The following is a 14623-nucleotide window of genomic DNA, read 5'->3' as shown; positions in this document are numbered from 1 at the left end:
TATTTATTTATCTTCAGTAAGTCTAGTTGCAACCATTTTATTTTTAATTTTCCTAGTTCTTAATATAAAATAATTGTTTTCCCTTTCTAAAATGTCTTCACATTTTCATCTTACAGAGTATGAAGTTGTATCGCAAATGCAAGGTCCTGACAACAAAACAGAGAAACTTGTTACTGTTACCAATCAAACCCACGCTGCAGTGGAAAATCTCAAACCAAACACTAGGTGAAAAAACATGTTTTTATTCTTCACAGTTCCAAGTAATGAATTATTTTCTTTTCCATTCAGAGTTCTGAGAATATAACTAAACCTCAGTTGTCTGTTTATTTGCATAAAAGATTACAGCCAATTGAGAAAACACTGCATTTGATTTTTCTTAAAGGAGGCTGTAGGGGACCTGCAAAGCTGATGTTTGGTAATCTTTGAGCCAGTTATAGATTCTTAAAACAATTGCTATGTCAGTTATCAAGGCTGTTCATACAGGTTGGTATTAAAGATAAATGTTTAAGTTTTCATGAATGAACCTTCTTCAAAGCAGAGACATTGGTCAAATATGGCTTTCTGTTGGAATTCAGGCTTGAAGAATAGGGAAAACTGAAAAGTATTACTTGTGGTGGAATAGACTTGATGGGGCAGATGGCCTGATTTTGCTCCTACTTCTTATGGAATTATGAAATTCTCCTGGGCAGATCGAAAACTCATTGCAGGATTTAAGGAGAATGGACTCTGAATGATCAATACCTTAAGCGTTGTGGACATGGTGAACCCAGATTTGAACCCAAAATCCTGATCTCTCTGAGCAATTATTCAATTTCCACTCTTCCCTACCTTAACAAAATAATTTACAGTTATATACACCTAAGCTTGTTTTTAGTGTGCTAACTCAGAAACGGTGGCTTTATGAAACAAGTTATGAAATTTTAAAGTTAATCTTTAAAAAGATTTAGTAGCATCATTACTCTGCTATATAAAAATAAAAATAGTGAAATGAATTAACCATTTATTAACGTGAATAGATTACCTTCTCCCAAAGTTTAACATATGATCAGAATAATATTCTATGCTTCCATGAGCGCAGTTTGAAATATTGTTACAAAATGATAAAAGCATCATATCATTTGATTACGGTCTCTTTGAAGTAGAAATGTTATTAAACATCTCCAGATGGAATTACACATACTGGTTGACCTTTTAGCCCACTCCCACCAATTCATCCTTGTATACAAATTATATCTAGTCTGTAGCTGAGTAATATGAAACTGACCTGTTGTCTCTAATGTTACTGTGGCAAAGTCACTGACGGGCATAAATGATTCTATTGCACAGGAGCACAGGGCACATTTTCAGCAGAGCCAGAAACCAGAGCTAGGTGTTTCTCTCTGGATACATCTATGTACAGTTAACTTCCTTCTCAAGCACTATCATAACCAGGATAATCATTGCACTCGTGTTGCAAAAGGTTCTTAAAAGCAAGAACTTTTGAATAGCTTATATTTCATATTTGCGTATCTGGTATCTGTTAGAAACAATCAGTAGTGTATCATTGTAGAGATAATTTGCAGTAATAAAAAATTAATCCTCAATTGCAAATCTCCCCAGGGTTAGCTCCGATGCCATTTTTCAGAAAGCTATTTTAACAATAATTTGGGAAGATGCTAGTTTACAAGCTTTCAAAATAATACACATAGACCCTGGTGTTCCACTTCCTGAGTGTGTACTGATGATCATAGCCTTAGTACTTACAATTTATTTGGCTTTGGTTAGTTCTGGTTAAGAGTATGGCCTGACTTATTTCATTGTTCTACTGAACCTAATAGATTTAATTTCTATAATTATACAATTATATAAAATTGACATCATTTCAAAAATTTGGCAGCACTGTATAATCAGCAAAAGGTACAGGAATATTTATAATCTACATGGAAATACAATGCAGAATATATATAGAAAAATTAATATAGTATCATAATAAATAGATGTGACTTAAAGGATAAATCAGCATATAAAAAGATATTAGTGCACAGATCCATAGAAAGTTGAATCTGAACTTAAAATCAGTGATTTCCTCAACAGTGAGGGAAAAGGTTACACAGGTTATTATGGTATTAGTTACATTTTCCTCCCCATTGTGGTAACTCCCAGATGGCATGGTTGTCTAAGTTGCTTGAGTTGGTATCATTTGACATTATTGATCATGTCACTTAGCAAAAATTACAATGTGAGCTCCTTATGTAGTGTGATAAAAATGTCTTGGCGGACAAATGAATAATTCCAGGACTTAGTGTGATCTTCATTTGGCATTTATGAGGTGCTTTTGTGAGGTGTGGCCCTTACCCTGATGCTGAGTTCTCAGTCATTGATCTCATTCCATCCTATGTCTTCATGCTTGCAAAATTGCCCCTCAGTGGTTTCCAAAAACTACTTTCTATGTATACAAATATGCTAATCTGAAAATATGTAATGTTTTAATTGGTTGGTCTAGTCACCATTATATTCCCATAGATTTTCATTTTGTTTGAATAGAATTTTTAAATACTAAAATATATTCAGGACATCATAGTTAGAGGTTAAGTTCCCTGAAAATGTTACAGTGTAGTTTCATACTAAAAACAGGGATCATGTGTTCTTATTTCATTAAGCAACTTTCTGACCCCAACTGGAGTCTACAGGAGTTGCAGATTAATCTTCTGGGCAGTATTTCAAGAAAAGAGAATTGTTCTGCCACAGTCTCTTATGCAAAGTGTTCGTTTGCCCTGAAGGATTTTACAGAGTCCTCTCAGCCAAAGCCTAACATTAACAAGAGCCAGAGGTTGTTTTTCCTGGCATTTCTCACAGAAAGGACACTTCTAATGTATTCACTAGCCAATATTTACCACACACTTTTAACTTACTACTCAAAAGTGCCACATGAGGGCAAGAAATTAGAGTTGAGTAGAACCAAGAGGTAATGGTGTGTTACTGGGAGGTAAAATTAATGATGAAACCTGCTTTATGTCCAATTAGAGCTAGAAATCCTGTCTAATTCCCTTAATTCCCTGTGGGATAAAGATATACAATCAGTATCTTTCTATGAAAGCATCAGTGTTCCAAATGTATGAAACTCATGAATAACAAAACACTATCTAGTCACTGAGTTTCCCTTTCAGGAAGAATAGAAAGGCTGTGGTTCCAATACTGTGGCTGAACAAATATGCAGACAACTTGCAACTGTTCTTGGAATGAACTGAATCTTTAAAATGTTACAAATGTACCAGAAGTTTAAAGCAGGACCAAGGTAAAATGCACTAAGAGCTGGAGGAACTCAGCAGGTCAGGCAGCATCTATTGAGGGCAATAAACAGTCAACTTTTGGGCTGAGACCCACCTATTTATTCCCCTCCATAGATGCTGCCTGGCCTGCTCAGTTACTCCAGTATTTCCAGCATTTGCAGAATCTTATACGTCCAGGATAAAATACCAGAAGACCATGAGACATATGAGCAGAATTAGGTCATTTCACCCATCACGTCTGTGCCACCATTTCATCATGGCTGATTCATTATTCCTCTCAGCACCAATCTCCTGCCTTCTCCCCATATCCCTTCATGCCCCCTACTAATCAAGAATTTAACAACCTCTGCCTTAAATATACCTAAAACTTTGGCCTCCACAGCTGCCTGTGGCAATCAATTTCACAGATTCACCACTCTCTGGCTAAGGAAATACCTCCTCATCTCAATTCTAAAAGGACACCCTTCTATTCTGAGACTGTGTCCTTTGGTCTTAGACTCTTCCACCATATGAAACACCCTCTCCATATCCACTCTATCAAGGCCTTTCACCAGTGAGGTCACCCCTCATTCTTCTGAATTCCGGTGAATATAGCCACAGAGCCATCAATAATAATTAAGCCTGGAATAATTTTCATGAACCTCCTTTGAACCCTCTCTAGTTTCGGAATGTTCCTTCCAAGATGAGGAGCCCAAAACTGCCCACAATACTCCAAGTGAGGCCTCATCAGTGCTTTATAAAGTCTCAAAATTACATCCTTGGTTGTATATTTCAGTCCTCTTGAAATGAATGATAACATTACACTTGCTTTCTTCACCACAGACTCAACCTGTAAATTAACCTTCTGGGAATCCTGCATAAGGACTCCCAATTCCCTTTGTGTCTCAGCTTTTTGAATTTTCTCTCCATTTAGAAAATAATCTTCACTTTCATTTCTTCAACCAAGGTGCATAACCATGCACTTCCCGACACTGTATTCCATCTGCCATTTCTTTGCCCATTCTCCTTATCTGTCTAAGTCCTTCTGTAGCCTCTCTATTTCCACAAACCTACCTGCCCTTCCACCTATCTTCATATTGTCTGCAAACTTTGCAACAAAGCCATCAATTCTATCATCCAAATCATTAACATATAATATAAAAAGAATCAGTTCCAACACAGATCCCTGTGGAACACCACTAGTCACCAGCAGCCTATATCCCCACTCTTTGCCTCCTACCATTCAGCCACTGCTTTATCCATGCTAGAACAATCCCTGTAATATTATGGGCTTGTAGTTTGTTAAGTAGCCTCACATGTGGCACCTTATGAAATGCATTCTGAAAATCCAATTACACAACATGAAGTGATTATCCATTGTCTATTCTGCTTGTTATTTCTTCAAAGTATTCCAGCAGATTTGTCAGGCAAGAGTTTCCCTTGAGGAAACCACGCTGACTACAGCTTATTTTATCATGCACCTCCAAGTAACCTGAAACCACATCTATAGCAATTGACTCCAACATCTTTCCAACCACTGAAGTCAGATTAACTGGTCTATAATTTCCTTTCTTCTGCCTCTCTCCCTTCTTGAAGAGTGAAGTGACATTTGCAATTTTCCAGTCTTCTGGAACCATTCCAGAATTTAGTGAATCTTGAAAGTTCATTACCAATGCCTCCGCAAAGTCTTCAGCCATCTTTTTCAGAACTATGGGGTGTATACTATCTGGTCCAAGTGACTTATCTACCTTCAGATCTTTCAGTTTGCTAAGAACCTTCTCCGTAGTAATGGCCACTTCATGACCGCTGACACCTGGAATTTCCACCATAGTGTCGTCCACAGTGAAAATTGATGCAAAATACTTATTCAGTTTGTCTGCCATTAATACCTCTCCAGCATCGTTTTCCAGTGGTACGATATCCACTCTCGCCTCTCTTTTACACTTTATGTATCTGAATATATTTGTATTGGTTTAGAATCTTGGCTCCTGATGAAGCGTCTCAGTCCGCTTATTTCTCTACATGGATACTGTCTGATTTGCTCAGTTAATCCAGCATTTTTATGTATTTCTCCTGGCTCCAGCTTGACCCCTATTGGATTTACTCTGGCACTTTCACAGGAATGTCTCCATAAGACCGTAAGACATAGGAGCAGAATTAGCCCATCAAGTCCATTCCATCATGGCTGATCCCAGATCCCACTCAACCCCAAGCACCTTCCTTCTCGCATAATCTTTGATGCCTTGACCGATCAGGAAACTATCAATTTTCACTTTAAATATACCCACGGTCTTGGCCTCCACAGCTGTCTGTGGCAGAGCATTCCACAGATTCACTACTCTCTGGCAAATTCCTTACCAGAGAGCTGTGCCCTCTAGTTCTGGTCACCCCCATCGTAGGAAGCATCCTCTCCACATCCACCATATCTATTCCTTTCAACATTCATAGGTTTCAATGGGATCCCCCTGCATTCTTCTAAATTTCAGTGAGTCATGGCCCAAAGCTGCCAGACTGCTCATATGTTAACCCCTTCATTCTTGTCATCCTCGTGAAATCCCTCTGGAGTCTGCAATGTGGCGACCCACTTCCCAGCGCACTCAAACCGGCTCACAAAGTGGCGCGCACCAGAATTGAGGCCGGTCCCAAAGAGGGCGCCAAGCCTGCTTCACCAACAAGGGGAAAAGCCCGCGCACGGGACGGGACTGTGAATACACGCCCCCTACAGCATTCCCGCCCAGGGAGGGTGGGAACAGGAAGGCATTAAAGTGAGGCTGCGAAGTTTGAATAAACCTCTTTTGCAACTGCAGCTCACCGACTACGTGTCGTTGTTGCAGCGCTGCGTGTAGCGCTCCGCTACAATTGGTGACCCCGACGGCCCAAACAATATTTGGACCGGAGATGAACGATGCAGCATCTGTTCATGCAGTTTTGTTAAAACTGCCAAGCTTCTGGACGCTGCGACCTCACCTATGGCTCCAGCAAGCAGATGCCCAATTCCACATTCGGCAGATAACCTCGGATGCCACACGTTATTACTACGTGGTGAGCTCCCTCGACCAGGAGACAGCCGCCCAGGTTGAGGATTTCATACAATCGCCCCCAGCAGACGACAAACACACAGAATTCAAAGCCTTGCTCATAAGGACTTTTGGACTCACACGGCGCGAGCGAGCTGCCCGTTTACTGCACCTGGATGGTTTGGGGGACAAGCCACCATCGGCTTTGATGAACGAGATGCTCTCCCTGGCTGGAGGTCACACACCCTGCCTCATGTCTGAGCAGGCATTCCTGGAGCAGCTGCCCAAGGACATACGCCTGCTGCTGTCCGACGCAGATTTCAGCGACCCCCGGAAGGTGGTGGCCCGGGCGGACGTGTTGTGGAAAGCCAAGAAGGAGAGTGGGGCATCCGTCGCACAGATCACCAGGCCACGCTCCCAGCAGCAAACCAGACCAGGCCCGGCCGCAGAGCCCGCTAACCCCAGAGGCAGGGGTGAGGAGACCAATGAATAATGGTGCTTCTACCACCAGTGGTGGGGCGCAGAAGCCCGCTGCTGTCGCCCGCCCTGCAAGTTCCCGGGAACGCCAGGGCCAGCTGCTGCTGATGGCCACGGCGGCTGGCCGTCGGGATAGCCTCCTGTATGTCTGGGACAAGCGGTCGGGACGCCGCTTTTTGGTTGACACCGGAGCCAAGATCAGCGTCTTATCTCCGACGAGTTACGACACCCGCAACAGAGAACCGGGTCCCACCCTGAGGGCCACGAACGGCAGCACAGTAAGGACCTATGGCACCCGTCCGGTGCAGCTACAGTTTGGCTCCAGCCGGTTCACGTGGGACTTCACACTGGCCGCTGTAGCCCAACCACTCCTGGGCGCAGATTTTTTGCGGGCTCACAGCCTACTGGTCGACCTGCCAAGGAAGAGACTGGTCCACGCCGAGACCTTTCAAACGTTCTCCCTGGGTGAAGCCTAGTTGCCGGCCCCACACCTAGACTCCATCACGCTGTCCGACAACGACTTCACCAGAGTCCTGGTGGATTTCCCATCAGTTCTGGCACCGCAGTTCACGGCAGCCATGCCCAGAGACGGCGTACAGCACCACATCCCGACACAAGGACCACCCCTCCACGTGCGTGCTCGAAGGCTTCCCCCGGACAAGCTCCGACGGGCGAAGGAGAAGTTCAAGAGGATGGAGGAATTGGGGATCATACGGTGGTCCGACAGCCCATGGGCCTCCCCCCTGCACATGGTGCCCAAAGCAACAGGGAGCTGGAGACCATGCGGCGACTACCACGGGCTGAACGAGGCTACAACACCAGACCGCTACCCTGTGCCGCACATTCCGGACTTGCAGCAAACCTGCACGGTGCACGGATCTTCTCCAAGGTAGACCACATCCGGGGATACCATCAAATCCCGATGCATCCGGACAACGTCCTCAAAATGGCTCTCATCACCCCATTCAGCCTTTTCGAGTTCCTCCGCATGCCATTCGGCCTGAAGAATGCCGCACAGACGTTTCAGCGGTTAATGGACGCGGTGGGACGCGACCTGGACTTCGCTTTCACCTATTTGGACAACATCCTCATAGCCAGCAATAGTCGTCAGGAACATCTGTCCCACCTCCGTCAACTCTACGCCCAACTGAGTGAATATGGCCTAACAATCAACCCGGCCAAATGCCAGTTCGAACTCAACACCATCGACTTCCTGGGCCACAGGATTACTAAAGATGGGCAACCTCTCTACCCACCAAGATAGACGCGGTCCGCCATTTCCCTCGACCCAACGCAATCAAAGGCCTTCAGGAATTCGTGGGTATGGTAAATTTCTACCACCGCTTCCTCCCTTCAGCTGCCCGAATCATGCGCCCCCTGTTCGCCCTGATGTCGGGTAAGGGCAAGGACATTATCTGGGACAAGGAGTCCGCCGCCACTTTCATTAAAACCAAAGAAGCCTTGGCAAACGCCACGATGCTAGTGCACCCCAGAACGGATGTCCCTACCGCCCTCACAGTGGACGCATCTAACACGGCAGTCGGTGGACTGCTGGAACAACTCATCGAGGGTCGCTAGCAACCCCTGGCATTTTTCAGCAAACACCTATGACCACCCGAGCACAAACACAGTGCTTTCAACCGGGAACTGTTGGCGCTATACCTGGCAATCCGGCATTTCAGGTACTTCTTAGAAGGTAGGTCCTTCGCCGCGTTCACAGACCACAAACCGCTTACCTTTGCATTCACGAAAGCATCCAACCCCGGTCGTCCCGCCAGTAGCGACATCTGTCCTACATCTCCGAATACACGACGGATGTCCGGCATGTCTTGGGAAAGGACGATGTCGTGGCAGATGCTCTCTCCAGACCTAACATCCAAGCCCTGTTCCAGCGGGTAGACTATGAAGCGCTGGCGGAGGCGCAGCAGGCAGACGAGGAGATCCCTAGTTACAGAACCGCAGTCTCTGGTTTGCAGCTCCAGGACCTCCCCGTAGGCCCAGGTGAGAGGACCCTACTCTGTGACGTCACCACCGGCCAACCCCACCCCGTTGTTCCGGCAGCCTGGCGGCGGCGCATTCTCAACTCCGTTCACAACTTAGCGCACCCCTCCATCAGGAGAACCGTCCGGACGGTAGCCAACAGGTTTGTTTGGCACGGACTCCGCAAGCAGGTCAGTGAATGGGCCAGAACGTGCATGCACTGCCAAACAGCCAAGGTGCAGCGGCACACCAAAGCTCTGCCGGAGCAGTTCCACCCCTCCCGCCGGTGTTTCGACCACATTCACGTGGATATCGTGGGCCCCCTGCCAGTGTCGCGAGGAGCGCGGCACCTCCTGACTATCGTGGACCGGTTCACAAGATGGCCAGAGGTGGTCCCGCTCACTGACACCACTTCCGAATCTTGCGCCCGAGCACTGATCGCCACCTGGGTAGCACGCTTCGGGGTACCGGCCCACATTACCTCCGACAGAGGCGCCCAGTTCACCTCCAGCCTGTGGTCAGCTATGGCCAGCCTTTTGGGGACACAGCTGCACCACACAACTGCCTACCACCCACAGTCGAACGGACTAGTGGAGTGTTTCCACCGTCACCTGAAGTCGGCTCTCATGGCTCGCCTCAATGGGCCTAACTGGGTGGACGAGCTTCCCTGGGTCCTGCTCGGAATCCGCACGGCGCCCAAAGAGGATCTGCACACCTCGTCGGCCGAGTTGGTGTACGGCGCACCCCTGGTCGTCCCGGGAGAGTTCATACCAGCCCCAAGGGGGCAAGAGGAAGAACCCGCAGCAGTCCTGGGCAGACTACGCGAAAGGCTTGGTAACCTGGCCCCCATACCCACTTCGCAGCATGGGCAGAACCCGACCTGCGTACCCAAAGACCTGCTAAACTGTAAGTTTGTTTTTGTACGACGGAGGGACATCGGGCACCGCTACAGCGGCCCTACAAGGGGCCGATTACGGTGATCAGAAACAACAGGTCCACATTCGTGCTGGACATTGGGGGGGAAAGAGGAGGTTTTCACGGTGGACCGACTCAAACCGGCCCATGTGGACTTGGCGTAGCCGGTCGAGATTCAGGCACCGTGGCACAGAGGCAGACCTCCCAAACGGAGTCCGGCCCAGACTGTGGACATTGGGGGGTGTATCGCCAGTTCTGGGGGGGGGGGGTTATATGGCAACCCACTTCCCAGTGCACTCGAACCGGCTCACAAAGTGGCGCGCGCCGGCATTGTGGCCGGTCCCAAAGAGGGCACCAAGCCTGCTTCACCAGCAAGGGGAAAAGCCCGCGCGCGGGATGGGACTGTGAATACGCGCCCCTTACAGCATTCCTGCCTAGGGAGGGTGGGAACAGGAAGGCTTTAAAGCGAGGCTGCGAAGTTTGAATAAACCTCTTTTGCAACTGCAGCTCACCAACTACGTGTCATTATTTCAGCACTGTGTGTAGCACACCGCTACAACACATCCCTTCTGAGATATGGAGTCCAAAACTGTTGACAATACTCCCAAGTGTGGCCTGACTAGTTCTTATGAAGCCTCAGCATTATCTTCTTCTTTTTATAGCCTAGTCCCCTTGAAATGAATGACAACATTGCATTTGCCTTTTATACCTGGGAGTCTTGCTGAGGACTTCTAAGTCCCTTTGCATCTCTGAAGTTTGAACTTTCTCCCCATTTAGAGAATAGTCTGTATTTTTGTTCCTTTTACCAAAATGTATCATACATTTCCTAACATTGTATTCCATCTGCCACTTTTTTGCCCATTCTTCCAATTTGTCTAAGTTCTTCTGCAATCATAATCCTTCCTCAGCACTACCTACCTCTCCACCTCTCTTTGTACCATCTGAAAAGTTTGCCACAAAGCAATCAATTCCATTATCTAAATTATTGACGAACAATGTGAAAAGTAGTGTTCTCAATACTGACCCCTGAGGAACACTACTTATCACTGGCAACCAACCAGAATGGGCCCCCTTTAATCCCACTCACTGCCTCCTACCTGTCAGCCATTCCTCTAACCACGCTAGTATATTTCTGTAATGTCATGGAATTTTATCTTGTTAAGCAGCTTCTTCTGTGGCACCTTGTCAAATGCCTTCTGAAAATCCAAGTAAATGACATCCATTGCCTTTCCTTTGTCCACCCTGCTTGTTACTTGCTCAAATAACTCTCACAGATTTGTTAGGCAGGATTTCCCTTCACAGAAACTGTGCTGACCTATTTTATCATTAGTCTCAAAATACCCTGAAACCTCTTCCTTAATAATGGACTCCAATGCTTTCCCAGCCACTGAGATTAGCCTAACTTGTCTATAATTTCCTTTCTTTTGCCTTCGTCCCTCTTAGAGAGTGGAGTAACATTTGCAATTTTCCAGTCATCTGGGAATCAAGTGATTCTTGAAAGATCATAACTAATGCATCTACTATCGCTTCAGTAGCCTGTTTCAGAACTCTGGGTTGTAGTCCATCTGGTCCAGATGACTTATTGACCTTAATACCTTTCAGTTTGATAGCTCTTTTCCCTTTGTGATAGCAATGGCCCTCATAGACCACTGGCAAACTGCTAGTATCTTCCACCGTGAAGACATTTGCAAACTACTTGTTAAGTTCATCCATCATTTCTTTGTCCCCCATTACTACTTCACCAGCATCATTTTCAAGTGGTTAATATCAACTCTCACCTCCCTTTTACTCTTTATATAACTGAAAAACTTTTAGTATCCCGCTTTATATTATTGGCTAGTTTGTCCTCATATTTCATATTTCCTTTCTTCTGTCTTTTTTAGTTGCCGTTTGGTGAATTTTTAAAACTTCTCATTATCCAACTTCCCACTCACTTTTGCTACATTATATGCCCTTTTCTTGGCTTTCATGCCATTCTTAACTTCCCTTGTCAGCCATGGTTGCCTACCCCTGCCATATGAGAACAACTACTTCTGTGGGATATATTTATCCCGCATCTTGTGAACTATTTCCAGGACAGTCATCCCCACTGATATCCTCTTCCAATCCACCTGAGCAAGCTCCTCTCTCATGCTTCTGTAATTCCCTGTATTCCATTGTGAATCTGATTCATCTGACTTGTGCTTCTCCCTCTCAATTGCAGTATGAATTCAATAATATTATGATCACTGTCTTCTAAGGGTTCATTTACCTTAAACTCTCTAATAAAATCTGGATTATTGCACAACACCCAATCTAAGATAGCCTTTCCCCGAGTAGGCTCAAACACACAATGCTCTAAAGAGCCACCTCATAGGCCTTCAACAAATTCCCTCTCTTACGATCCGACACCAACCTGATTTTCCCAAACCCCTTGCATATTGACATCCCCCATTACAATTGTGACATTACCCTTATTACATGCCATTTCCAGCTCCCTTTGCAATCTCAACCCCACATATTGGCTACTATTTGGAGGTCTTTATATGATCCCATAATTATTTTTTTACCCTCACAGTTTCTCAAGTCCACCCACAAAGATTCGACATTCTCTGACCCTATGTCACCTCTTTTTAAAGATATAATTCTATCTCTTACCAACAGAGCCCACTACTGCCTATGCCTTCCTGCCTGTCCTTTTGATACGAAGTATATCCTTTGATAGTAAGCTCCCAACTTTGACCTTCTTTCAGCCATGATTCAGTGATGCCTACAACATCATACCAACCCGTCTCTAATTGCACCACAAGTTCATCTACCTTATTCCGAATGCTACGTGCATTTAAATACAGCACCTTCAGTCCTGCATGCTTCTTCCTTTTGAATTTTGTCTCTGTGGTACAATTTAACTCTTTGCACTGTCTGCACTGTACCCAATCATTGGCTTGTCCTTCCTTACAATCATATTACAACCATCACCTACTTGTAAACATGTTGACTGATCGTCAGCTCTATCATACTAGTTCCTATTCCCCTCCCATATTAGTTTAAACCACTTCCAACAGCTTTAGCAAATCTGCCCATAAGAATATTGATCCCCCTCAGATTTAAGTGCATCCCTTCCCTTTTGTACAGGTCACACCTGCCTCAGAGGAGGTCCCAATGATCCAGAAATCTGAATCCCTGCCCCTTGCTCCAATTCTTCAGCCATGCATTTATCTGCCACCTTATTCTATTCCTATACTTACTATCGTGTGGCACAAACAGCAATCCTGACATTACTACCCTTGAGGTCCTGCTTCTCAACTTCCTTCCTAACTCCCTATATTCTGTTTTCAGGACCTCCTCCCTTTTTCTACCTATGTCGTTAGTACCAATATGTACCACAACTTCTGGCTGCTCACCCTACCTTTTGAGGATATTGTGGACGCATTCAGAAACATCACTGACCCTGGCATGTGGAAGGCAAACTACCATCTGTGTTTCTTTTTCACACCCACAGAATCACCTATCTATCCCCTTAACTATAGAGTCCCTTTTATTGCTGCCATCCTCTTTGGTTCCCTACCTTCCTGAACCACAGGCCAGACTCAGTGCCAGAGGCATGGCCGCTGTTGCATCCCCTGGGTAGATCGATACCCCCACTCCAACAATCCTCAAAATGGTTTTGTTGAGGGTGATGGCTGCAGGGGTGGTCTCCACTATCTGACATTTTCCCTTCCCTGTCTTGACAGTCATCCATTTATCTATCTCCTGTAGCCTTGGGGGTGACTACCTCCCTGTAGCTCTTGTCTATCACTTCCTCAATTTCTGTAACAAGCCAAAAGTCATCAAGCTGCAGCTCCAGTTCCCTAACATGGTCTCCAAGGAGCTGCCTCTTAATGCACTTGGTGCATATGTGGCCATAGAGTAGGCTGGCAGTCTCCTGGAAATCCCACATCTAACTCCCAGAACAGAACACTGGCCCTGCAGGCATACCCCCTATTCTTTCACGAGTTAAATAAGAAATAAACTTACCTACTTACCTCGCCTCTGCCTGTTCTCGCTGAAGCCTGTTGATTCAAAGCCTTACCACTCTGATGATGACCGCTTCACTAGACAGTACCTATGGAGATTGTGTTCTTCAAGTTCAGCTCCAGACCTGCATGGGAACATTTTTACTGTGTCTCTACCGCTGTCCAATCAAAGACTCTTGCTGAAAACTGGATGCTTTTTCAGCTCTGCTCCAGACCTGTGCGGGAATACTTCTACTGCATCTGCGCTGCTGTCCAAAAGACCTGCAGTTTTTAAAAGCAAGCTGCTTTTCAACAAGATTCATGAAAAAGTCAATGGATAAATTCACTGTAGTCCAGGTGATTGTCTAAAGTACAGATTAGGCAGAAATTTAGTATGTCTTGGGTGGAAAGCAGATCATAACAGACAGTAAATAGAACTGGTCACAGAACTTCAAACTACCTGAGCTAAAGCAAGTTTTTTTTTAATGCTTCTTTTGAAGAAATGAAGGATCTCATTGTCATCAGTGCACTATGCTCAGATATTTTCTTTAAAATTTTTCTATTTTTTCTGGTCCAGATCTCACTGACCAGGCTTTTTCTCACAACTCCCAGTGGCCACACTACTTTGTTTGGTTGCAAGGACCAATCCTATTGACCCTCAATTTCTTAGAATCCTGTAGCATGACATCAGCTCAGTGGGCCCATGTGCAGAGAGGCAAGAAATCCCACCCCTGAACTGTTACACAACTTTTGTCAGCTAGAAAAGCTGGGAATGGAGTCTTACCTGCTCTGAAAGTTGTTATTGTTTTTTTTTTCTTTTCTCTGACATCCAGAAAAAATTTAAAATAATTAAAATAAAATTGGTAGTTAAAATATACTCAATAATTTAAAAAGTTAATAACATTTATAAACATTAGAAACATTAAACTATTCAAAAATTACAGACCTTCTCCTTTGCCTCTGCTTCTTTGACAATTCTTGTTGAAATTGGTGGCTGAAATCTTTCACCAGG

At 45.2% G+C, this 14623-nt stretch overlaps 1 protein-coding gene across 23 annotated transcripts in view; it reads left to right on the top strand.

Moving 5' to 3' along the window:
- The window catches only part of abi3bpa (ABI family, member 3 (NESH) binding protein a), a 309406-nt gene that overhangs the window by 258186 nt on the left and 36597 nt on the right, over positions 1–14623 (top strand). For all 23 annotated transcript variants that reach the window (XM_073045179.1, XM_073045194.1, XM_073045192.1 and 20 more), the window contains one exon: positions 117–225. In XM_073045179.1, the coding sequence (XP_072901280.1) occupies positions 117–225 (109 nt within the window). The remainder of the gene's footprint in view (positions 1–116; positions 226–14623) is intronic.

The sequence above is a fragment of the Hemitrygon akajei genome, chromosome 5 (genome assembly GCF_048418815.1).
Source record: "Hemitrygon akajei chromosome 5, sHemAka1.3, whole genome shotgun sequence".
NCBI lineage: Eukaryota > Metazoa > Chordata > Chondrichthyes > Myliobatiformes > Dasyatidae > Hemitrygon > Hemitrygon akajei.
This window is presented reverse-complemented; position numbering and strand designations above follow the sequence as displayed.